This window comes from Canis lupus, chromosome 1, assembly GCF_003254725.2.
Source record: "Canis lupus dingo isolate Sandy chromosome 1, ASM325472v2, whole genome shotgun sequence".
Taxonomy (NCBI): domain Eukaryota; kingdom Metazoa; phylum Chordata; class Mammalia; order Carnivora; family Canidae; genus Canis; species Canis lupus.
Window position 1 is genome coordinate 98,770,532 of NC_064243.1, and position 24,442 is coordinate 98,794,973.

General features: G+C 62.6%; 1 protein-coding gene and 2 long non-coding RNA genes across 4 annotated transcripts; 1 reads left to right on the forward strand and 2 right to left on the reverse strand.

Moving 5' to 3' along the window:
• Positions 1–498: 498 nt before the first annotated feature.
• SUSD3 (sushi domain containing 3) lies at positions 499–14,879 on the reverse strand. 2 transcript variants are annotated; one of them, XM_025423660.3, is made up of 5 exons: positions 14,765–14,879; positions 5,653–5,841; positions 4,206–4,350; positions 3,755–3,913; positions 499–1,107 (listed from the first exon to the last, which is right to left on the reverse strand). In XM_025423660.3, the coding sequence occupies exons 1-5, from the start codon at positions 14,850–14,852 to the stop codon at positions 912–914; spliced, it is 777 nt and encodes a 258-aa protein (XP_025279445.1). In that variant the 5' UTR covers positions 14,853–14,879; the 3' UTR covers positions 499–911. The 2 variants fall into 2 exon arrangements, with proteins under 2 accessions (XP_025279445.1, XP_025279446.1); XM_025423661.3 differs by lacking the exon at positions 14,765–14,879 and adding an exon at positions 13,848–14,164.
• A 445-nt stretch (positions 14,880–15,324) lies between these two features.
• On the reverse strand, positions 15,325–16,863 carry LOC112643868 (uncharacterized). The gene is made up of 3 exons (XR_003125948.3): positions 16,617–16,863; positions 16,160–16,328; positions 15,325–15,593 (listed from the first exon to the last, which is right to left on the reverse strand). It is a non-coding gene; the product is annotated as an uncharacterized LOC112643868 (long non-coding RNA).
• A 68-nt stretch (positions 16,864–16,931) lies between these two features.
• Positions 16,932–17,892, forward strand: LOC112644905 (uncharacterized). The gene is made up of 2 exons (XR_003126881.2): positions 16,932–17,318; positions 17,748–17,892. It is a non-coding gene; the product is annotated as an uncharacterized LOC112644905 (long non-coding RNA).
• Positions 17,893–24,442: the final 6,550 nt, after the last annotated feature.

Consider the following 24,442-nt stretch of genomic DNA (forward strand, 5'->3'; position numbering starts at 1 on the left):
TGTGGACACACTGGGACTGTACGTCCATTACCTCGGGGACAGGGCTGGGGCAAGACATGGAAAGCTGCTCACTACACTGCCAACAAGTTGGGGGCTGCGGGCTGGGGGTCCTGCCCGGTCCTCTGACCCCCAGCGTGGAGTCCAGCTGCCCTCTGCCTCAGGTAGAATGCAGCAGCCACAGCCTGGAATGATGTCCCAGGCCTCCGAAAGGGGAGGCTTGCCCTCAGGACTCTTGTCATGGACTCGGGCCACCAGGGTGCAGGGAGACCCAGGCCACCTGACGTGGCCACTGCCGGCGAGGTCTGTTCCCACAGCTGCAGCGGCCGGATGCCTGAGCCGCTGGCCTCCTCATGGCCCAGCCAGCCACCAGCTGACCCACTGCCCAGTGGAGGTGCCACAAGCCCGGTGCCTGGAGCGGGAACGACAGCAGCTCTTCTGCACCTCGAGTCAACCTGCTCGATGTTTTGTTACAGAGATTGAAAGTTCAGACAGTGAGTCTTACCTTCCCTTTTCCAGGATCAGAACTGTTTATTACACACCCCCGTCCCCTCGTGACTACTTGGCCGAGAGCAGAGGCGGCACCCAGCTGGGTCCCTGTTCACAGGCCAGGCGCCGAGACAAGGTAGCCCACAGAGCTGTGCCAGCACTCCCTGCTCCTGGCGCAAAACACCCCCACTGTCTTCAAAGGAGTCAGGTCTTAGGGCTCACCTGGGGGTACCTCTATGGAAGCTGCCCAGCTGGGCTCCCCTGCACAGGACACCCTGCCGGAGCCCCTAGCTCGGCTCCCTGAGGGCTCCCAAAACCTGGAGGCTGACCAATCTCAAGCTGGACACGCAGGTCGAGGTGGGTGGCTGGGCAGTGGGGTTGGCGGGTCCCCCCGCATGGCAGGCAGGCTCTGGACTCTGCCCCAGTCACCCCGGGACGTAGGCCATGTGCTGTCGGGACGTTCCTGCGGGGGCCCAGGAGGCCGGCGGTGTGCGCCCCAGGTCTGCTGTGTGTACCATCGCCTGGGCCCAGGGGCAGCCGGCAGGACAACCAGAGGTCCAGGGGTCCTTGTCCACGCCATGGGCCGTACCAGCCAGCTCTTGGGTACCCTCACCCAGGTCTCTGCAGGAAGAAGATGGCAAGACTTGGGGGCGGAGCAGGGACCCCATGTAACTGCGGTGCATTCCATGCTGACCTTCAGTGGGCTCAGGGCAGCTCGGACCTGGCACCCCTGCCTGGCCTCCGACCCCTCCCCTGTCCAGGCAGGGGGCCCAAGAAGCAGTGTGGAAGGGGCTCATTCAGGGTGTGCATAAACCCCAGGGGCCAGACTTTCTCATGGCCAGAGGGCCCCAGGCAGAGAAGGGACCAAGGGGTTGCAGGCACATCCAGGGGGACCCTGCTCCTGTCACGCTGTCCTGAGGTCATCTGCATCTTCCGTTCCCTTATGCACTTCACCCTCAACCCACAACACAGGCTCTCCCCCTCTGTGCACCTCAGGTGGCCCCTCCAGAAAGCTCCCCCTAGATCTCTGCTCCCACCCACATCTAATTCTCAGAAGAGCTTTAGGAAATAGTAGGAATTGAGAAGCTATCTGTTAGTTCGGTAAATGAATGAATCAATTACTTAGCGGAGAGAAAAGGCTGCTTAGCAGGCGAGTCTATGGACCTCGGAGCCAGATAGGCTTCACTCAAACCGGCCTCATGCTCAGTAGTTGCGTGTGATGCTGGACATGCCTCTCAAAGGGGGATGAAAAGTGCCCCCACCTCCAGTTAGAACAGTGTCTGGCACAGGGGGCGGGAGCGGGAGCCAGGAAGCACCCGGGAGGCAGAGTCAAGGGCAAGGGCGCACCTCGCCTCCCAGAGACGGGCTGGCTGCTGTGGTGCGGCTGCTGGGTGACTGGGCCCTGCTGAGGAGGGCACGTCCCAGCTAGACACGAGACAGTCTGTCACAGGTCAGTAACGGGGTAGACGCTGCTGGGTGGGGTGACCCCAAACCTCTGCACCTGTCTAGGATCTGCTGTCTGAGGTGGGGCTACATTGGCAAGACCCTGCCCACGGCTGGAGCCGGAGGAAGGTATCTGAGCGGGCCCGTAGGGTCGTGCTCCGTAGGCACGCTGCACCCAGAACTGACCCGTCACTGCCGTGGCTCAGCACACAAACCCACTAAAGCCAGCGATGTGGGCAGCACCGAAGGCGTGGGAGACGCGTGTCCTCAGTGTGCATGGGGGAGGCACCCATGCGTGGGACACTGACACCTGCTGCGTTAGCAAGCAGACAACAACTCACAACCCAAGGTGATTGGGCAGCGGCCGGGGGATGGCCGGACTTGTGCTCCCAGGGACAGAATGGGGAACGAAAACATCCAGACCACTTGGCCCAACGGTCCAGCGCTTGGGGCACACCACCAGGGTGGCGGGAGGCAGGAGGCGGTGGTGGAAAGGGCACAGGGCAGCATCTCTGCCACTGCACCACCACAGATGCTGGTGCCTGTGGGGTCCAGGGAGGGAGATGGGACATGGGTTCCTTTCTGCTGGCCCAGCCTGGGGCACCAGACAGCCACCCCATGTCCACGCGGACGCTACCCCCTGAGCCTCAGGGACAAGAGCAGGATGAGCGGTGATGGTCACACTCACTGATCTGGCCCCGGCCTGACCGAGACCCTGGCTGCTCCAGGGAGGACACAGGGGCGAGCGGCCACCACGTGGCATGGCCATCGGGTTGGGGACAGGTGGAGGGAGGGGGCAGCTGGCCCAATTCTGAGTGCTGCCCTCTCCCCACCTCCTCAAAGGGCAGGGGGCTCCAGGCCATGGCAGGAGGGGCACAGGGTGGCCCAGAGCACCTCGTGGGAGTGGAAGTGGGTGCGGTTCCCACCAGGGAAGGACTGGGGTCGGCAGACAGAGACCGTGAGCCTGGACCCATCACACTGGTCCCTCTGCTTCTGGGTATTCATGACATTTCTCCAAAACAAAGTTTTAGGAAGGAGTTCCGAGTGACGTGCAAACAACACAAACAGAAAAGGAGTAAAATCCGCAGAGCCCACCCTTGCTCCTCATGGGGGGCAGTGACTGACCTGCACGCAGCACAACCTGACATCAGGTTCTGTGACCCACAGGGCATGGCGGGGTGACCCCCAGACCCTGAGGCCTGGGTGGTGGGGCAGCAGAGTGTTCCCTCCCTCACAGGATCCCTTTTTCGTCACCTGACCTGGACCTGCCTCACGGAGACCCTACCCCCACCCCAGTCTGTGACCTACACCCACGTCCCCACAGGCACCTCATGGGGACAGTCTCTGTGGGTCCACAGGCCCAGACCAACAGGCCCTGCTGCCAGATTACAGCACTTGGAGACCCAGCGGCTGCTGCCATTCGTCATCAGGGTCAGAGGGCACATGCTCAAAGCTGGTGACACCAAGCCACGCGCCGCCCGGACCAGACTCCTTGAGTCAGAGGAACATACGAGGACGTCCTTGTAACAGTTTGGGAAGCTTGTGCGTGCGGGAATCATGCGAGGACAGGAGGCAGCGACAGGGAGCGTGCTGTGTCCTGGAGAAGGGAGCTCGCTTCCCCTCGGGTCTGACTTCCCCAGATAAACGCATGCGGTGGCAGTGGCCCGGCGCTCAGCTGCAGGGTCTGGACCCTGGACCCAAGGACCGCCCGCCACCAGCCCAGAGAGTGGGAGTTGAGGCCCAGGTGAGCCTGGGGTGGTGGTGTTCTGACCGATCTGGGCCCCCTGCCCCTGCCCGACACCCCCCATGCCGCGCCCATGCCCACGTGGTAAAACTGTAGTTGTCGTGCGCCTGGCCAGGCCAGCCCCTGGGCTCCCCGCCACTGCCGCTGCCGCCGCCGCTGTTCAGACCCCTGAGGTCGAGGTAGGCAGCGGGCACTGTCTCCAGGTCCCCGGCCCTCAGCTGGAGCCACAGCTGGGTTGCCCTGGGGAGAGACGGGGAAGGACGCTCAGGATGCCAACATGTCTGCGAGGCGGGAAGCTGTAGGATGGGTCGGGTTAGCAGGGCAGCTCGGACACTGTGAATGTTCTGCAGTGAAAACACGCAGGAAAAGCTACGTTTATGGTGAAGACGGTGAAAGCGCAGCACCGCTGGGCAGTCCGGCTCACCCGGCATGGCAGGGCGCAGGCCGAGTCCTGGGCTCCTGAGGGGCCAGGGCAGCCCCCGACCCCATACGCCCGGAGGAGGCCCCAGCTCGGACAGTGGGACCAGCGTACCTGTCAGGCGGTGACTCATTCCTCTTCATGCATCGCAGGAGGCAGCAGGTGAGGAAGGCCATGGACATGAGCAGGATGATGGCGCAGCTGACAATGGAGGCGATCACGGCCACCTTGAAGCCGAAGGTCTCGTAGGGCGGCACGGCTGCAAGGGACACCAGGCCATCTCCTGCGTGGGGTTTGTCTGGGCCCTGGGCGAGCCCGTTCCCTCAGGGAGGGTGGGGAGGGCAACATTCTGTGCTAACTGCTGTGTGGGGGTGCTATCAGGGATCCCTGCCTGTAAGATCAGGGTGCCAGGCAGGGTTCTGGAGGGTATGTAGGAGCTTGCAGCGGCACACTGGGAACGGCTCTAATGGAGAGGGGAGTGCGGTGCTCTGGTCCCCACACTGCAGCCTGGGCTCTGGTGCTGGCACACAGCCCCCGCCAACGCTTCAGGGCCCCGGGCGCTTTCTCAGGTCATTCAACAAGAAAAACACCTGTGTTTGGGGTCAAAGGACCTTTGCCACTTCCTGGGTCCTAAGGGCGTTCTGGGAAGACTAGGCCTAGGTACGCTCGCAACACTGCACACCGTGCCCATGGGGGACACCACTCGCACCCAGCCTGGTCCTGCCTGAACACGGCCACCCAGGCCGGGGGCCTCCCTGGGCTCCCTGCAGCTGCACGTCCATGTTCTGGCCAGAGGAGGGCGTGGACACCTCTGAGGGCTGTCCTTGCCAGGCCTGGCCCAACCAGGTGCCGTCATCCAGGGCCGTGCCCCAGAGCCATCATGGGGGTACCCTACGAGATGCCCTTGCTGAGGGCCATGGGCACGAGAACATGCCATCTCAGTGAACCCCAATATCCTGTCTCCTAGAGCCTGGTCCTAACCGGTACCCTTCTTCTGAGGTTCCCCCGGCCCACGATCACGTTAAAGGCTCTGAGAAGTACCACAGCCTGTCAGCCCAGCATGATCGCGGCTGTGTTGGCTATGGAGCCTCTTCTGGGCACACGTGTCAACACAACACTGACTGCCTGTGGAGGATCTGTACTGCATGTTATCCTCTAATGCCCCATGTGACACACAACTGGAAGCCAGAAAGCCATCTCTTCCCCCCGATGGGGAGCATCCTGGCCCTCAGCAGCCCCAGGTCTAGGATGGGTGGCACATGCTGGGCCCTATCTGGGGCTGCCACGTGCATGCATGAGAGAATGACCAAATGAACAAATGCAGCTGCCTGCTTCGAGGGTGACACAGTGCTAGTCCAGAGGACCCAGGTAACCAAGCTGCAGGTGCTGGGCCTGGGGGGCACATGCACACACGGCAGGAGGCTGTCCAACTGCCAGCACCAGGGTGGGGACCCTGCATGAGGCCCAACGGTCACCACACCCACTGTACCCTCTCCATGGATCAGTCCCCCCCAACCCCACAGGTGCTGAGCCAGGGGTGGTTCGGGGGACCGGACCTCACATTTGCACACGGGGGTCACTGAAGACCACTCGGCGATGCTTCCCTTCCAGGCACAGGTGAGGAGGCCAGACCCGACCATCTGGTGGCCTGAGGGGCAGTGGAACACGATCACAGTCCCCACAGAGGTGCCGTTGCCACGGACGACCTGGAGGGTGCCCCGCGGGGGTGGCTGCATGTGCGTGCATGTTCCTGTGGAAGAAGAGGGCAGAGGTGGCGTGGCATGAGGACCCCACCCCGGAGGCCGGATGGTTGGCAGGGCCCTGCCTAGAATAGGCACCGCTGCCCCAGCAGCCACAGGACTCTGGACAAGTTGCTAGCCCATCAGGCGTGACAGTCATCCAGCCAGGCCCAGGGTGAACATGGAGTGGATGGCCAGTTGAGCCTGGGGGTGAACACAGAGTGGATGCCCCCGTGGGCGTGGGCCCGGGGGTGAACACAGAGGGGATGGTCAGGTAAGCCCGGGGTGAACATGAAGCGGACGGTCCTGTGAGCAAACTCCGCAGTTTCGGAGAACAACAGGAGATTCAGGTGACCCTGAGCAAAATGGGTTTGAACGGCTCAGGTGCGCATACCCTGGACCTTTCACAGGACGACTGCCGGCGTGTTTTCTCTTACTCGCGACGTTCTCAATGACACTTGCTTTCCTCTGGGTCCGCCTGCCCACTGACCGTCCATGTGGTAAAGCCTCAGGGGAGTCTAGGTGACACCTGAATGCCAGCTGCAGAGGTCCACACCCAGTGCCTTTGAGGCTCGAGGGCCCGCTGTACATAACGAGCATCCAAGTATAGCTCCAAAGAAAAAATCGAGGGTAAAAGAAGGGACACGTGAAGCGTGAACTGGAGAACTTCCCTTGTTCTCAGTAACGGAGATGCAATTAGGAAAAGGTGCTTGGAGAACACGGGACGAAGGTTCAGTCCCATCACCTCTCGAGACCCAACACATCATCCTATGGGAAGGAGCCGATGGGGATCCAGCGCTTCGCAGATGAAATGCAACGAGCCGAGAGGCAGGAAAGGACACCTGTCCTGACAGCGTTGGGGGAGCTGGTCCTTAGGCCTCACGCACCAAAAGTAAGAGGAAAGGACCCCGAGTGAAGGTCACGAGGCTGTGAACGCCGCCCGGCAAATCTGCTGGAGGCACGCGTATCCCAACCTCTCCCAGATCACCCGGAAATTTAGGCAAAGGAAATGATTGGGCATCTGAAGTTGGGATTCGTACAGCAGGATGTGCTCCCGAGTGCATGGAAGGGCACAGGCTGGAACTGGCGAGCATGCCCAGCTGTGGAGGTAGGGGCATCAGGCACATCCCGACAACCAAGCTCAGCTGTGCCATCTTGACATGAGGGTGCAAAGAGACAGCCTGAGCAAAGTGGCAATGCATAATGACACGGCTGGCACTCGCATGGAACTTGCTGCGCGCCGGATGCAGAATGCATGTCGTACACGCATTAACCTGCACAGTGCCTGCCTGGGGGCCGCCGTTCTCGCCCCCACAGGTCAGCACCCTGAGGTGCAGGGAGGCCGACCCACATCCCGAAATCATGGAGCAGGGATATGGCCCCAGGCAGGGCGGCCCTGGCCTGCTTCTCAACACATGCGTGTGCACACAGACACACACACGGCCATGTGCCCCCGAGGGCAGCTTCTCTGTTCAGGATAAGGCCCGGGAGCCGCTAGGCATGCGGTTCTGCTGCCCCCATGGCCGACGGGACCCGGCCACGTGCCCCCACGCCCCGCTTGCAGTTCTGGCCTTCCTCGTGGGCGTATGGACATCCATACTAGGCCTCCCTCCGCCACCTGCTCCAGCCCCAAAACTGGAGCTCCCCCAACTTTCTCAACCCACGGCCAATTCACCAGCAAACCCCATGGGCTCTGCTTCTAAAATCTACCCCCAGGCCATATGCACGCACGTGGCACTGGGCTTCCCACATCCGCGCATGGCCAGCCCGGGCTTCCCACATCCCTAGCCTTGCCATGCCCGTGTAGCCGTCAGAGTGAGCTTGTGGAGGGGCCAGGGCCCTGAAGTTGGCCCTGAGGGGCACAGCCAGGCCCGCACCAGGAAGCAGCGGGAGCCGTGGACCTGACACCCACCATGCACAGTGACTGCCTACACCTACCCCATCCCTGGCTCTGCCCCACGAGAGCCCGGATAGGGCCTCACAGGCTGAAATGTGGGGAGAGCGTGAGCCGGGCGCCCTCAGGCTCTGTGCACTTAACTGGGGGCTGACCCTGGGTCACCTCGGGTGATGCTGGGCACCTTCCGGTGCTTTGCTGGGGGACCACCCCCTGAGCAGGTGTCTGCCACTTTCTCACAGGTGGAGACACGAAGGCACAGCAGGGCCAATGCCACACCGCAGGTACCAGTGAGGGTGGACAGTGCTAGGCTTCCCTGTGAGCAGGCATCCATCACCAGTGTCACCACCACCAACAGCACGGCAGCTCCGATAGAAGGTTCTGGTCAAGAAGGACCCTCAGTCCTAGCCTCAGGCCATGCTCACAAGCACCCCAGGGATGGCCCAGAGGAAAGTAAGGTAGTAGACGAGCAGAGGCATCTCCCCTGTAGACGGCACTCACATATTAACAAGATGGTGTCAGAATCACAACAGAAAAGTTACAAGTAAATCAGAAAAAAAAAAAACACAAATATCTCAGAATCCAGGGGCAGGGCAACCAGTTAAGAAAATGAAAAGGTGGGATGCCTGGGTGGCTTAGCGGTTGGGCATCTGTCTTTGGCTCAGGGCGTGATCCCGGGGTTCCAGGATCGAGTCCCACATCGGGCTCCCTGTGAAGAGCCTGCTTCTCCCTCTGCCTGTGTCTCTGCTTCTCTCTCTCTGTCTCCCATGAGTGAATAAATAAAATCTTTATTAAAAAAAAAAAGAAAGAAAGAAAATGAAAAGGTGTTGAAGTCATCAAGGAAGAAGACTTCTCCATCCAATGACCTGAGCTCGGATCTAGAAAATACCCAGGAATTCAGAAAAAACCTGCGGAAACTAATAAGAAGTCCAGCCAGGCCGCCAGAGGCAGGATAGACACACAGAAATCCGTCCTGTTTCAGCAGGGCAGCCGCCAGTACTCCGGAGGCGAAGTGATCACAAACCCCGGCCGGGGGCATCCAGGGGACACTTACAGAGGAGAAATGGAATGAAAGGCCGGGCAAAAGTTAAACCCTGAGAACACTAAGACACTGGCAGCAGAGGTCAAAGTCCTGAATTGAGGCACAGCCGTGGCGCCCCCAGCACCACAGCGCATGTGAAGAAGCCACAGGCCTGGAGCAAAATCCACCAAAGTCCTGGAAGAAAGCAGAGTGGAGGCCTCTTTCACCCTCGGATTAGACAACGGTGTCTCAGATGTGACCCCAGAAGACGCACAAGGAAAGGAAAACATAGGTAAACGGGACTTGGTTAAAACTAAAAACACTTGTGTTTCAAAGGACATGATCAAGAAAGTGAAGAGGCGAGCTACAGGTGTGAGAGAACACCTGCCAGTCACACTGCCGGTCAGGGACTCGGGTTTAAAATGCATGAATTATAGACTGAATTATAGAATTTAAGAATGGGCCAAGGATCCGGAGGGATGTTTCTCTAGAGATAAACCAATGGCTGCCAATAAGCGCATGAAAAGATGCGCAATAAAAAAAAAAAAAAAAAGATGCGCAATATCTGTTGCCTTCAGGAAAACGCTACTCAGATCGTCAGGTTGGTGCAGCTTCCCATCCAGCAGCGCCGGACGTGAGACAGTCAGAAGGTGACAGGTGTCCCGGGCTGGGGTGGGGGTGGGGACCCACAGCCCCATGCTGCCCACGGGAACGCAGCTATGGGACCCGCATCCACAGCCGCGTTATTCACAGCTGCTGAAAAGTAGGAGCCACCATGCTGCCTGCTGATGGAGGGATGGGGACGTGGCCGTGTTCGGAGCCATGCACAGATCTCAGGGGACAGAAGCAGTGGAATGGCCAGCGGTGTGGCTGAGCCTGGTGAGGACCAATGCTCAAGGTCCGGAGCCCATACACAACCTCACGGTGTCTGACTGCATTTGTCTGAAATGCCCAAAGAGGCAAGTCCTCACCCACGGGGGCAAAGGGGCTGCTAAGTGCACGGCTTCTTCTGGGGGTGATGAAAATGTGCGAAGCGGCTGTGGTGGCAGCTGCACGATCCGCATGCGTTAACTGTACTCTTAAAGGCGGTGAATCGTACGGTCTATGAATCACATCTCAATAAAGCTCCTAACACATTTCAGGACAACACTCTGTCAATCAAAGAAATGCAAATTTTAAACATGAGGTGTAGTCTCTGGCTTGTTCCCTTGGTCACGTTAAAAAGACTACCCGCGGCGGGGAGAGGGGGAGGCATGAGGGGAATGGGCGCAGGGTGTTGGCGCGTGCCCCGACCTGGACGCCTCTGCTTGGGCAGCAGGCCTGGCCTTCCCCGTGGACGTGGACACTGACCCCAGGCTCTGGGCGGTAACTAAGCAGGCTCTGCTTCTGCAGGCGCCCAAGGAGTTTAATGTACATGATGGATGGAAGGGTGCCCTGGACAGACCAGAGCTGGGATCAGCGCCCCCACCAGGACCCGTCGGCCCAGACTCGTGCTGTCCTGTCAGCCAGGAGGTAGGCAGGAGACTGGAGCCAGGTAGATGGCCATGGCGGCCACAGGCTGGCCACGCGGCCCTTTCCCAGGGTCACTGGGCAGCCAACACTTCCTGGTCCTGATTTAGAGCTGCTACTTCTGCATTCTGCTGAGGCTAAGCAGCTTCTCTCAGCCCTGCCTGGGACAGGGGGTGGGGAAGGAGAGGGAGGACATGAGGGGAGGGGAGATCGCCCATGGAGAGGCTGAATCCAGGATGAGGTGTGCTCACCACACTCTCCTCAGCCCCACACCAGCCCTGGGCTGGGTCTGCACAAATAGAACCTTCTAGAACCTCCTAGGAGGCTCCAGTGCCCCAGGGATGGAGCAGGTGCTCAGAGGACAGGGAATGGGGCCAAGCTGGGAGGCCAGCGCTCAGTCCCTCTGCTCTGCGGGTTTATCCCAAGGAACTAAAGAGTCAGGGAGCGAGCCCCCTGTAGGCGCCTCGGCTGCATGGAGTGGGGGGTGTACTCTGCCCCCCCCCCCGAGCCCAGCCCAACTCCTGGTGCTCTGCCCACCGGCTCTGCAGCCCCCCCAGCTGGGGGACCATCACCCCATGGCTCTGGGCCTGAGGCCTGCCTGTGGGTGTGGCGGGGGCTGGGTGAGGGTCTACCCCAGATTGTAGCCTCGGGGGAGTTGGGGGGCACACCCCTGCCACGTCAGACAGCACTCCAGCCTGTGCCTTGGGTGGGGAGAGGCCCCGCTGTCAACAGTCACATTCTGTACGGCCACCACTTCTGGTGGCCAGGGCACCCCTCCTGGGTTTCACCACCCTGGGGGGGGAGGGCGTGCTCCTCCCCAAGTGCTCAGAGCCCTACAGTTGTGCAAGTAGGGGGCGGAGACGGGGCTGCGCTGCCCCCAGGCCCTCCTCCACAGTGCATGCACCCCCTTCACAGGACAAGGAAGAGATGTGGAGCTCACCCAGTGGACACATGGGGCGGGGGCTGCAGGGTTCCCAAGAGACTCAGCTGGGGGCAATGCAGCCCTGTAGAGGCACCTGAAGACACAGGCCTGAGGAACAAACCCCTGAAGAGGCTGGGGGCTCAGGCCCCTCCTCCCAGGGCCCATGAACTGACACGGAAGGTCATACTTGCTCTTCGGGGATAGCCCCCCAGGCCCTGCCCACTGGGTCCCCAGACACTGGTACCCCCTTTGCGCAGACTCCACGTCCCCATCTGTGAGGTGTGACTGGCCCCCAGGGTCACAAGAAGGGAGGACCACCCCATGGAGACCTGAGAGCCGTGCTTGCAGCTCAGCAGCAGCCCCTTCTGGCAGCACTTCCCAGCCTCCAGTCCAGGGCCCCCAACCCCTCCACCCGCACCTCCCACTCCGGGGCTGATAGGGTCTCCTGCACCCCTTGCCTGGGCCTGCAGGCCGGCGAACACCTCTCTGGGCTGAGCCCGTTTTCCAGATACATGTCCACCCAAGACCTTTCCACAGGATTTGAGGCACAGCCAGGACCGGGCAGGGAGGCAGTACGGTGCCAAAGGGCTGCTGGGGCAGATTCCTGAGGGGTCACCCCGAGCCCTTCCTCGGGCTGGCCCAACGCACCCCTCAGCCTTGGCTGCATCTTCCTCAGGCCCTTCATGACACCTGTCCTTGTCTCTTTCTTGCCCAAATATACCTTAGAGGAGGAAAAACAACAGGAAAAACGCAGCAAGTGGATTTGACACAAAGACGACACCAACCCCAACCCAACCCTGTGGGCTCCCTGGACGGTGATGGGCAGAGGCACTCTCCAAAGCCCATACCCTGACCCCCCATCCATGCAGGGACCCACCAGGTGCTTGCCCAGCCCAGCCCGCATGGTTCGTGGTGTGAAGATCAGGCCTCACTTGTTAATCTTTTATCTGGAACCTTGGACCACAGGCTGGCCCCTCCCACCCTCCTCCCTGAAGCCCACGCTGACCTCAATCCCTGACCTCAGCCCCAGGACCCAGGTAAATAAGTTATCTTCCCCTTCTGGCAAAGGAATTCGGGAGATGGGGGAGGCAGCCCACCTGAGCCACAGGGGACCCGCTTCTTGCTCAGGGCTTGTTTCCCCTAATGGCAAGGGAAACCAAAGAGAGAATTTAAAAGGGTAACCTGTACATGTGCAGGTGTTCCATGGAGGGTGAGACTCCAAGACCCAGCACGGGGGAGCAGCCACGTGTGGGAGGCCCACAGCCTGGCTGTGTGTCTCTAGGCAAGACACCAGCCCCCTGGCAGTGTCTCCCGTCCCTGTGGAGGGCAGGCCTGGACCTGGGTCACTGGGACGCTGCCCTGGCAGCTGGCAGGTCGGCTCCCCGCCCCCCGCTCCGTGGACCACACGGTGCCATCCAGAGCACAGCCCAGGAGAGCACGCCCCCTCCCAGGGGAGAACACTGAGGCTCTGTCCGCACCTGGCAGTAGGCCCCGCTGGCCTCGGGGGAACACAGCCACGTGGATTCCCACGGCTCGCCTGAGCCTGGTCTCCCTCCACGAAGGGCTGTAGGAGTGATGCCCGGGCCTGCCCTTGCCGGCAGCCCTCCACCCCCTGTGGCAGCCCTCTCCCCAGGCCCCTCCGTCAGGCCATCCAGAACCGCGTGGGGGGGTCACCTCCGGCTGCTGGAACCCTGTGTCCCTCCTGCAGGGCCACGTTCCCACACAATCTGCCCCATCAGGGAGTTGCTGCAGCTGCCCTGGGACGGGGGCCAGAGCCAACGGGGCCCTGTAGGCGGTGGAAGGGGGCCTCCCTGGCTGGCCGGACACCCAGCAGCCACTCAACAAACATTCAAACCCCTGCTCTGAGCCAGCCCCCCGCCCCTGCCCCTCCACCAGCCACACACAGGCAATAAGGGAGCACCGTGGGTCACAGGATGCCGTGTCCTCACAGCTGGACTGTCACACCCACTCTCAGAAGAGCAGAGCAACGTGTCCATTTTACGGCTGCAGGACATTCCCCCTCCTCCCTGCCCCTCCCCCATGTGTGAAGGAGTGCCAGGTGCCTGCACAGGACCCCACACTTCACAGCCCCACAGGGACGAGCAGGCACCCACTTCACGGCTCAAGAGATGGTGCCAGGGGAAGGGTGGAGGCTGGATGACTGTGTGACCCTGGGGCTGAACGCCATGGCAGGGTCACCGCACACGCCCCCCGGGCTCCAGCGCCTGTCCCCAAACCTGGGGGCAGGTATACATAGCCCAGCGCCCAGCATGTGGCGATACTGGGGCCAGAGACAGACACATCCCAGGTCAGGGGGCTTCCAACCCCAAGCGCTGGGGCAGAGCTTGCGGGCTGGGAAAAGGCTGAGCTGTGGCGGATCAGAAGCAGGGGTGTAACCCACGGGACTGGCCTCTGCGGCCCCTCCCCACCCCGAGGTCTCAGCAAAGTCTTGCATACAGGTACTTGAGGGCCTTTCCCCTTCCCATCCCCGGCCCTATGGTGCAAGTCCAGTCGGTCCTCTTGGTCAACACCCAGCTCCCCAGGCAGTGCTGCAACCAAGCCACAGGGTCTTCAAGAACAAAGGCCAAGCACCAAATTCGGGAGGGGTGGGTAAGGGAGGGCTGGGCTGGGGTGGGGTAGGAGGGGGTCAAAGGAAACAAGCCCACCTCACCTGGCCTGCTTCCCGGGGCTGAGTCCTCTGCTGTGCTGACAACTTACTCCTTGCCTCAGTTACTCACGGGAGAAGGAGCTGCCACCAGTAACCCCTGGGGTGGCAGCCTCAGTGAGCCTGAGCCGGGTGTGACCAGGACCAGCTGCTCCTGCAGGCCCAGCCCCCACGGTGCGGGGAGCCAGTCTTGCACCTGTCCTGGGGCACAGGTATGCAGAGACCCTGTGGCTCAGGAGGAGGGGCGGCGCCCCCAAAGGTGAGGCCCTGGAGCACCCGGTTCTACCGCTCCAGGGTTGGACCTCGCCGGCACTCAGGCAGCAAGGCCGGCCTTCAAACCCGGGTGCGGGAGGGGTTTCCTTCACCCTCCCCGCTCCCCCCCCCCCCCCCCCCCGCCCCCAGAACACCACCGCCAGCCCTCAGAACACTCTTGAAATCAATCACCACGTCTGCTAACGCCAGCCCTCCCTCCCTGCGGGGACCTCGGACTTCACCCCGCCCCGCGACCCCGGGACCTGGGCGGTCACTCCGCTACAGGCTCAGTTTCCCCACCTGGGAAGTGGGGGTGGGAGGCCGGCTTCCCGCGGCCGCCGCACCGACCTCCCTGCACCGAGCGGGGCGGCCGGCAGAGCCGGGTGAGGGCGCGCACCTGGGCGGCTGCACGCCGCCGCCTGGTTTCGAGCCGCCTGCAGCCCGGCTTCGGCCTCGCTGGGGCGGTGGAAGGGTCGGGGAGCCTCGTCCTCAGGGGGTGTCGGGCGGTCCCGGACTTGGTCGTGCGCCCCTGCCCCCACGCCGTGCCCTCCCGGGCCACCTCCAGCCGAGCGCCCCCGCTCCCCGCCCGCGCAGGGCCGCCCGCCTCTGAGCCTCCCCGTCCGTGAAATGGGTGCAGAGCCCTGCTGGCGGCCCGCAGCCCCGGCGCTCACCTGTGCGGTTCCCTGGGGCGGGCTCGGCGTCCCCCGAGCGGTCCCCGGGCCTCGCCCTGCGGCGAGGGGTCGCGGCCGCCCCGGGCATCCCGGCGCTGGGCGGCCTCGGCGGGGACTGTGGGGCAGGAGCCCGAGGGGCGGGGCAGGAGCCCGGGGGCGGGGGCGGGGCAGCCCTGGACACGCCCTCCTGCGGCCCCGCCCCGTGGGTCTGGAGGCGGGGCCGGCCCCTCGGGAGCCCCAAGGCCGGGGGCCCAGCTGGCGGCGCGGGAAGTCTCGGTCCAGCGCCCCACACGGGCTGTGCCTCTGGCTCCCGCACCCCGACACCCTGGTTCCCGGGGCAGGTGTCCCCCGTGAGCGGCACAGGGGCGCATCTGTGTCACCTGGGCCCCCCCCAGCTGGGGGCCATGTTGTGCGTCTTCACCGAGGACCCCCGGGAGCTGGGGGCGCACGCAGACCTCTGGGCTCTGGCGGGCCCCCGCCTACGCATCCGGGGGACCTGCCCTCCCCGGCTCGCCCGTGCAGCCCAACTCCCATGGGTCGTGGCACCTGGCTGCGGTGCGCCCCTTCCTCTCGCTCCGACCCCGCTCACCCCGGCGCAGCGCCCTGCCCTGGTAACCGCCCAGGGGCTCTCCTACCATTGACACCAGAGCTGAGCCGGCTCTGGGTGGCTCAGGGCCGCTCCTGAGCAGGGAGAAGCATCCTTAGCAAGAACAGCAGATGCAAAGGTCCTGAGGTTGGACTATTTTTGGAAGGTTGAGGGACTGCCAGAAGTCGGGTGGCTCAGGAAGTCTGGGAAAGGGGCCCAGGTGGACACAACCGGCTCTGCTGCCTGGCAGGGGGCGCAAAGAGGTGAGTGTTCTGGGACCCCCGAGTGCTGTTCCAGCAGAGCAGCCCTCCCCAGTAGAACACGTGGGAGAGAGTTGCTTTCACCCCATGAGCTCTGATCCTCCTCAGCTCCACGGACCACACATGGTGGGTTTCTTGGAGCCACTGGGCCATACAGGTGTCCCCTATCAGCCGCACTGAGAGGGCCGGGTGAACCCACACCCTCCACACCATGCTGGGGGCCTGCGGCCCACTCCCCTGCAGGACTTGCACCCTGAGCTAGGAGGGGAGGGGGACTGAGGCTCAGGCCATGGGGAGCCTGCAGTGCTGGTGGGAGCCTGGCCACCTAGAGGGCCGCTGGAGGCAGGCATGACATCCGAGCATAGGTGTCTGCAGAGCCACCTTCCATTCTGCAGGGAAGGTGCCCGGGCTGTCCAATCGCCCCATTGCAGACTTCTTACCCTGCCTGTTCCCGCACACTGTCTCTGTGCCCACATTTACCCGCTTTACAAGGACACAGGTCTCACTGGGTCAGCATCAGCCTGCTGGACCTCACCATGACTAGGTTACCTCTGAAGGATGCTGTCTCCCAAAATGGTGTGTTCTAGGGGCTCCTGGGGCTCCATCGTGAAGCGTCTGCCTCAGGCTCAGATCATGATCTCAGGGTCCTGGGATCAAGTCCCACATGGAGCTCCCGCTCCTCCCTCTCCCTTTGCTTGTGCTCTCTCTCTCGCTCTCTCTGTCAAATAAATAAATAAAATCTTTACACAACCAACAACCCCCTGTGTGCCGTGAGGTATGGGGTCAGGGTGTCATGGCTTGGATTTGGGGTGGGGGCAGGGTGGGCACGGCCGGCTGGTGATGCCGTGTCAAGGTTGGCAGCATGTGCTCGCGTCTGGCCCGCGAGCTGTGGGTGTTGAGGCGCGGGGCGCTGGCCTGTCGCGACCGGGAGGCAGCAGGGCCGGCCCCAGGTCCCAGCCACATCCCGGGGGAAGCCCTGTCCCTTGTTGTGGCTCCGAAGGCCCACCTGCTGCAAAGCCCAGCCTAGGGCCGCCAGATGGGCTGGGGTCGGTTCTCAGGTGCTTCCACCTCCGCTGGGCTGCCCCGCCTGGAGTCTCTGGGCCAGCCCAGCAGCACTGCCTGGGGCAGGGGCGACACTGAGGCCCCAAGGGGGAGCCACTTGGCCCACCAGAGACCACCAACTGCCTGGACTACCCCTGCCTGACAGCTGGACCCCATCCACGGCAGGAACCATGGCCCTGACAGCCCCTGCCCCCCAGCCCAGGGCCTCAATGTTCTAATCTCTCATAGAGAAGGTTCTGGCAATCCTCCTGACATCACAGAGACTGGGACACCATCAGTGTGGATCTGACCACCGAGGAGGGCCCCACAGTCCCCATAGGCCCCAGCAGCCTGCCCTGGCTCTCCATGTCCTGGCCCAGATTGGAAGTAGTGCCCAGACTATGCCCAGCTGCTGTCTCTCTGCCCTCAGGCCTTAGCCACCTCCTCCAGGAAGCCCTCCTTGTTTACCTGCCCCTACAAAGCTGTGCTCAGCATGTGTGTGTGACCTCACAGCCCATGTGTGTCTGCCACTGAGAGGACTATGCCTCCACTTTGCAAGGGGAAGAGGCCAGGAAGGAGGCCCGGAAGGAAGTCGTGGGAGAGGCAAGGGGAGCCCAGCACGGATGTGTGAGGAACCGACTGAAGCCTTGGCCTCCCTGCATCAGAGGTCTGGCCCCTCACCTGCTCCTCGGCTCAGCCTGAGGCTGGATGCAGGTGGCATGCTGCAACGCCTGGGGGAGGAAGGAACCGGGGAGGGCGGGGGTCCAGGGCCCGAGTCTCAGTGTTCTTCTCTGGAAGATGGGCCAACGTGTCCTGCAGAGATATGGACGGGGGTGAAGGGCCACCTCAGGCGTCCCCTCCTCCCAAAGGGCTGCCCCAGGAAGCCTCCTCAGGCTGGGCAGTGACCAGTGTGTTGTTCTCGGGGGCAGGAGGTCGTGGGGGCTGGAGGGGGCTGTGCCTGGGCTGCAGCAGGAGGGCCTCATGCTGTGTTTCTCTCAGATCCAATAGTAACTGCCCAAGTATAAACTGCTTTTTGTTTTTCTTTAAATATTCCTGACTTTTTTTTTTTTTTTTTTTTTTTGCTTCTACTCAATAGAAACATGAATTTTCATCCTAAAATCCTCTCACAATGAACCAAGCCTGGGAAGTTCCATTGAACATGGTGAGAGTCAGGGAAGCCGTGTGGCCTTATGGGCTTGGCTTCTTCTTCTTTTAATTAAAAGCAATTTTCAGTAAAGTAACCTGAGCTTGTAGCTCCGTGAGCTGAGTGCGTGGGGAGAAAGGAACTGACCCCCCACGATGCTTTCTGCCAGGCCATTCAGTGCCGCCCACGCACTGGCCCCCAGCAACCCCAAGGGACGGTCACACCTGTACCCTTCTGCAGGTGAGCCCGTGCCAGGGCCCAGCTCTGACCCCGTGTTGTCCTCCCGGGCCAGCAGCCTGCACACGCGGGCTTGCCTGGGCTCTCAGGAGGGAGATGGCTGTGTCACCCCAGGTGACATCCGGCTGCCGCCCAAGGTCGCAGAGACAGTGCGAGGACATGGCCCCAGCGTCCCTGTGTCACTGCAGGGCCAGGGCAGGTGGTGGATTCCTGATGGGATCCCGCACAGGAGGGCGGGGGCCTGACCGGCTGCTCCATCCCTGCTTCTGGGTTGCAGGTCCTGGGTTCCTGCCTCCCAACCTCTCTGGGTGCTGTGTGGGGTCACTACGCTAAGCAGGGATCCATTCTCTAATCAGGAAACAGGAAACTAGGACAAGTTTCCAGGGTCGGGCACCTGTAAACCACTACACACGCTCCCAGGCCCGCCGGGATTCCACTGTGAAAAGATGTGTGAAAACCCTGGTTTATAGTGGGGAGACTGAGGCCTGGGAAGGGGCCTGTCCTGGTGCAGGCCACCAACCACATGGGTGCTCCAGGCAGGCACACAGTAACCAGGGCACTGGAGGGTCAAGGGCGATCCCGGGGCTTAGGGCTCCTGAGCCACTTAAGCTTCTTTCAGGCCTGCACCTGCCCGGGGTGTCTGCAGTCATCAGAGAAGTGTGAAAGCCTGTCCCCACCACTCCCCGCCCTGTCACCCAGTGGGTGCCCCCCCAAACCTCACAGCCTGGGGAGGCATTTCTGGGGCCCCTGTAGGGCGGCCCCTCAGGAGGCCTGGGAGCAGGTGGAGGCCATCCCCATGGACACAGCTCCACAGCCCAGGGGCGGGGGCTGACCGGCCTGCTCTCTCTGCCTTCGTTTCCCCACCCATAAGCTGGGTGTCCTTGCTCTCATCCCTCCCTGGCTGGAGGGTAGGCAGGTGCCTAGGGGGTCAGGCCCACAGTCAGGGTGGGACGAGGGGGAGGAGGGGCTCCAGTGGCCTCAGGGAGGCAGGGAAGAGGCTGCTAGAGTGCCTGGGCCGCACACCTGCCTCGTCCCCTCCTGTCCAAGCTGACAGCCGTTTTCCAGGAACCAGCTTGAGCAACGGCACCTCTAGGTTACGGCCGAGAAACTGAGGCTCAGGCCTGGGAGCCGCACAGTTTGCCAAGTGGCTGCCATAGTGGCTACAAGAGGCAGAAACACCACGTCAGCACCCAGGCGACGCTGAGTGCATTCGGGAAGGGCCCAGGGTTCTGGGTCCCAGGACGGGGTCCTGCCATTCCAGCATCGGACGCCACTGCTCACGGACGCTCTGGACCGTGGGCAACCTTGTCCTGGCACCCGAGGTGCTCGGGGGACCTGGGCTCCTGGATCCCGCTGCTCCAACATGGGTGCTGCTCCAGACCACAAAGGCGACAAGGGCCAGGCCTCCCGGGAGCCCTCCTGCCCTGCGCCCCAACCCCTCATCCTGCGCCCCGACCCCTCTCCCCAGTCTGCAGGCTCTCATCCCTCCCAGGTCCGGCAGAGGACAGCCAGCACCCCTGTGAACCTGACCTAAGGGCGTTCAGCCCTTCCTTGTCACCCACGTCCCGCTGCCAGGGCCTCAGTGATCTCTGGATCTGCAGGGTCTGGACGGAAGCTCTCCATGAAACTCCTTTCCTCCCATTCTGCCCAGCGCCGGGGCTCGGCTGGTGCTGCCATGCTCGGCGCGGGGGCTGCCACCTGCAGGCAGGCCTCCCTGCTGACCTGGGTTGGGCTGGGGAGACCAGGAGCTGACCCTGGGGCACACGTCTATCCTGCGCCCTGATCCCTGCACCGGCCGGCATAGGGCGGCCGTCACCCACCCTGTGCAGAGTCCACAGACGGTGGCTGGTCCAGGTCATGTTGGCGACACCTCAGCACCCCCCATTCTGTCCACTCACCCCGGGAGCTCAGGCCTAGGTCATCAGTGACCTTGACCTCAATGCGTGGCACCCCGGGGGTCCTCAGGGGTGTCATCTTCCCCCCATGCCCCCTCAGCCAAGCCCCTCGGCCCAAGACTTCCCCTGAGGCCCCTGAGGTTTGTGCTCCGAGGCAAAATGGTTTCGAGGGGCCACGTGGACCCGGAGGGACCACCCCTCCCCCCCCTCCGCTGCTGGGCGTGCCACTGCCTGAGACGGACACCCCGGGGCTGCCTTCACCTGCAGACCAGCCCATGCCCTCGGGCGCCCAACCTGCCCTAGGCACCCCAGGCCCCAGAACCTAGGGCCTGCTCACTGTGCTCGGCCCCTGCCGGGGGAAGCCACAGGGATGGCTCTCGCAGTCCCTGCTCCCTCTGCCTCCACCAACCCCTCCCACACCCCCAGGGGCCCCTCGGGCTGGATGGCTCCCAGGCAGCGGCCCCTCTGTGGTGGGAGCTGGCCTGCCACAGGGTCGGCCGCATGGTGCAAGCATCATATGGGGTCACCCAAGAAAGGATGGGGGTTCCCCAACCCTGCGTGCGGGGTCCCTGGGCCAGTGGAGAGGATGTTCTCCGTCCTGGGAATGAGTGACCGTGCTTAGTCCCCACCACTGCGCCTTGTCCCCGCCTCGCCGCCCCTGCCCAGAGTCCCCTCCAGCCAGCCCGGCCCCCAGACCCGCAAGCTCCCCCGCCCCCCCGCCCCTGCACATCCCCCGGGACCAGAGGAAGGTCACTCCAGGTGCCTCCAGCCACAAAGTGCGTCAGGTCTCGAGGCCCCGCCGCAAAGAGCCATAGCAGTGAAGAGCCATAGCACAGGGGCCTTGGAGCTGTGGGAGGGTCCTCGTGGCTCCTCCCTGTGAGCCCTGGCGGCAGCTGCCTCTTCTTGCAGGGACACCCGCCTCCCGTTTGGGGACCACCCAGGCGCACTGTGACCTCACCCAAACTAACGACTTTGGCAAAGATCTCGTTTACAAATTATGTCGCATTCTGAGGTTTCAGGTGGACATGGGTTTGGGGGGACACTGTTCGGCCCCACCCCTTCCAACCCACTTGAGTCTCACGTTCAGGGTACGCCCTCCGGTCCCCACAGCTCCCAGAATCCTCACCCAACCCTGAGTGACATGCAGAGAGGACAGAGCGAGGGACTTGCAGGGCCAAAGGTGGCTGCCGCCCACAGGGCCACGGGGACTTGAGGGTGGGTGAGTCACTGTTTGTGGCCGATGCTCTGACCTCCAGGGTTGGCCACCCTGCTCTCGTGGCCCCGGCACCTTGCAGGTTGTCGCCATCAGACCACAGGCCCCACAGCCCTGGCCCAGGACCCATGGGCACCTGGGTGGCTCAGTGTCACCCCGCCCTGGCGCTCTTCCAGCAGGAGCCCTCGTTGTCCCTCGTGCAGCTCTTCCGGGACATGGAGGCCAACTTCCCCTCACGCCCCGAGCTCTCCCAACCTGACTCCACTGCCACCCGCCCAGTGTGGGGTGAACTGCTGTGCAAATTGCCACAACGTCCACAATAGCACACATTACGGTCATTAAACCAGCAGAAACATCTTCTGTCTTGGTTCTGGAGGCTGGGGCCCTGAGGTCCAGTGTGGGGAGGGTGCCTGGCCTCTGCAGACATGGGGACGGTGGTCCCAGGGCCTCCCCGGCACATCCTCTCCTCTCCTGATGGAATGCGTCACTGGAGTTAGGGCCCCTCTGTCCTTGTCTGAACCAGTGACATGTGCAAAGGCCTTGTTGCAAATAATGTCATGTTTTCAGGTTCCAGGTGGACATGAGTTTGAGGGGAAACCATCCAACCCAAGATGTCTGCGTGGGCTTGTTTCCAACTATCTTGTTCTCCACCCACTGTGGCCTCCAAAGGAACTGCTTGCATCCAGCCTACATAACAGGAGCTGCTCCTGAGAGGACCTTACCTGACATGGCCCCCGCCCTGATCCCCGGGGACCCACCCAGCTCCTGGACACCTGCTCTGGGGCCCCTGGGAGACAAGCCCTCCATGCTAGCTGTCGTGTACCCCTCCATGGGTGGGCGAGGATGACAGCCCTTCCCTCCTCGGCTTTGGGAAGACACAGGCTCCAGCTGCCCTGGAGGGGGGCCCTTGGCAAGGACCCCAGTATCCTTCCTGAGGTGGATGGGACACCCAAGTGTTAGTTTCCTGGTGCTCCTTTGAGGACAGATGTAGTGTTTCCAGGTGTAACCTGCTTCTCTGGGTGTGGATAAGGCACAGGGAGGAGAGCCCTCTGCAGGGTGGAGCCACGTGTCATGGCAGTAAAGGGAACCACTTGTTCTTTTTGGGGACACTGCCAGCCGCACCCAGGAGGAAGACAGGGCCAAGGTGGGACCACAGACAGCGGCCATGGGTACAAAGGCAGCGGGGAGAGCAGGAACAGGAGCCCCGCGGCGGGGGGAGGGCTGGTGTGGGGTGCTCCCAGCAGGCCCCCCCAGCAGGCCCTGCACCCACAAGCAGCACCGAGCCCAGGAAGCCCCAGAGCCAGTGGGGTGGAGGCTAGTTTTCCAGGACAGAGTGTGCAGAATGTGGGGAGGGCACCTGGCTCCGCACCCTGGGCCCTCATCTTCCCTCATAAATCGGGAGCAGAGGTGGACCTGAGGCTGTCAGACCAGGGTGGCGGCCCAGGCTCTGATCATGCTGGCTGCTTCGGGGACATGCACAGCCCTGGGGTGACCTGGAGCCCCTGGGACAATCTGGAGCCCTTTGGGGATGCCCTGGAGCCCCTGGGATGACCCACAGCCCCTTGGGGACACCCTGGAGCCCCTTAGGTTCTCTGGGGGACCATGTGGGGTCCCTTGGGATCATGGCTGCATCATCTGGGGAAAGATGGACATGCTGATGGGAGAGGAGGACAGGCCAGGACTGAATGTCCCCCCAGCACCAGGCGCTGCCCACATGCACCTGCACCTGGACACAGACCTTCGCTACACACCCAGTGGGATCCTGGAGGCAAGGCTGGGATCCCATGGGGGGAGGCCTGGGGGTCTGGGTGCAGGTCTGGAAGGCTTCATGGTGCTTTCCTCCATGTCTGATACCTGAGGGGAGCACTGGCTGCCCTGCCCACCAGAAGCCCTGTGAGGGTGGGGGCATCCAGAGGGTTGGGGCTTGGGGGTCCCCAATATGGCCACCCCCAGTTGCCAGCTGGGCCCTGGGATGGATCTGCCATAGGGAGCTCACCTGCAGACACCCGGAGATGCTGTGCAGCTGCAGCTGGAGCTCCCCCAGTCCTGAGCCCTGGGGCCTGACCCTGCCACCCCCGTGTGCCCACTGCCATGTTCTGGGCATGGCAGTCCCTAGGTCTCCGTCCCAGGAGGAACAGGCTCCGTTCCCAAGACCCAGAGACCAGAGGGGCTGGGCCCTAACTGCTAGGCAGCCCCCCATCTCTCTGATCCTCCATTTCCCCTTCTGTAAAACGAAGACTCCCAACCCACAGTGCTCAGGGGTTGCATGCCAACAGCGTCCTCGACGTCGCCAAGGCTGCTGGCAGATACCGAGCTCCTGCTGAGCCAGGTGCTGTGGTGGGTGCTGCGTCCTGCCCTGGGGGAGGCTCAACAATAGAGACCCCCATGCAGGCTGTGGGGGCAAAATGAGGCTGGATGTGTGCAAGGACCAGAGTCCAACCCTTGGCCCCAGCAATCTAAGCGGCGGCACCCCAGAGGCACACCAGCAATGCCCGCTGCACCAATAGGTGAACTGAATGACTGAATGACCCCACTGTGTGACCTGGGGCAAGTGTATGTCCCTCTCTGGACTCATTTCACTACAGCCAGGATGCCTCTGAGCGTCCTCCTTCTCAGCAAGTGGCTGGCTCCTTTCACCTTCCAGTACCCGCTAGGGCCTAGTGAGGACACGTGTTGAGGTGCTGCGGTGTAGCACGGGCCCCAAGCAACATGCAGAACCTCCGTGGAGAGGGCCCTAGGCCGGGGACACCACTCGGTAGACCCCTCGCTCCACACTCGGCCCCTGGGCCTGGCATCAGGCTGGGTAGGTGAGCTCTGTAGACCACCCCCTGCCCCCCATACGGTAAGTTCAGGATGGCAGGGACCTCTTCCTGCTCCCAGGGCAGTAACTACTCATAGGGGGTGTGGGGATGCAGGTGGAGAGGCTGAGAGCCTCCGCCCTCCATGGGTGGGCAGAGGCGTGCCTGCTGGCCCCTAGACATCGCACTCCACGGCAGTGACTTCCCAGGAACACTTGAATTTCCTCTCTTGAACAGCTAGAGGCTGCAGCCCCGAACTGACCATCACGGGGCTCTTCCTGGAGGCCCTCTGGGGCCCCAGGGCCCTATCCCTACATGCACCCACAGACCCCCCTGCAGCCAGCCCACTCCGTGGCCCCCACCTCTTAGACCACTGCCGAGGGAGACCCTGCCCCAGGCCTGGACACTCTTCCTGTGATACCTGCCCTGGGTGTCCTCAGGAAGGCAGTGGCCCTGGGACCCCGTCCAACTGCTTCCCCCTCCCCACAGAAGGGACTTCTTCCC

Excerpts from the sequence above, each read along its gene's own strand:
- SUSD3 (XM_025423660.3), bottom strand. The coding sequence starts at position 14,852 with ATGCCCGGGGCGGCCGCGACCCCTCGCCGCAGGGCGAGGCCCGGGGAC. Across the intron at positions 4,351-5,652 it reads AGTGACCCCCGTGTGCAAAT|CCGTGCCGCCCTACGAGACC; the intron begins GTGAGGTCCGGT and ends TGTCCCTTGCAG. Across the intron at positions 1,108-3,754 it reads GACAACTACAGTTTTACCAC|AGACCTGGGTGAGGGTACCC; the intron begins GTGGGCATGGGC and ends TTCTTCCTGCAG.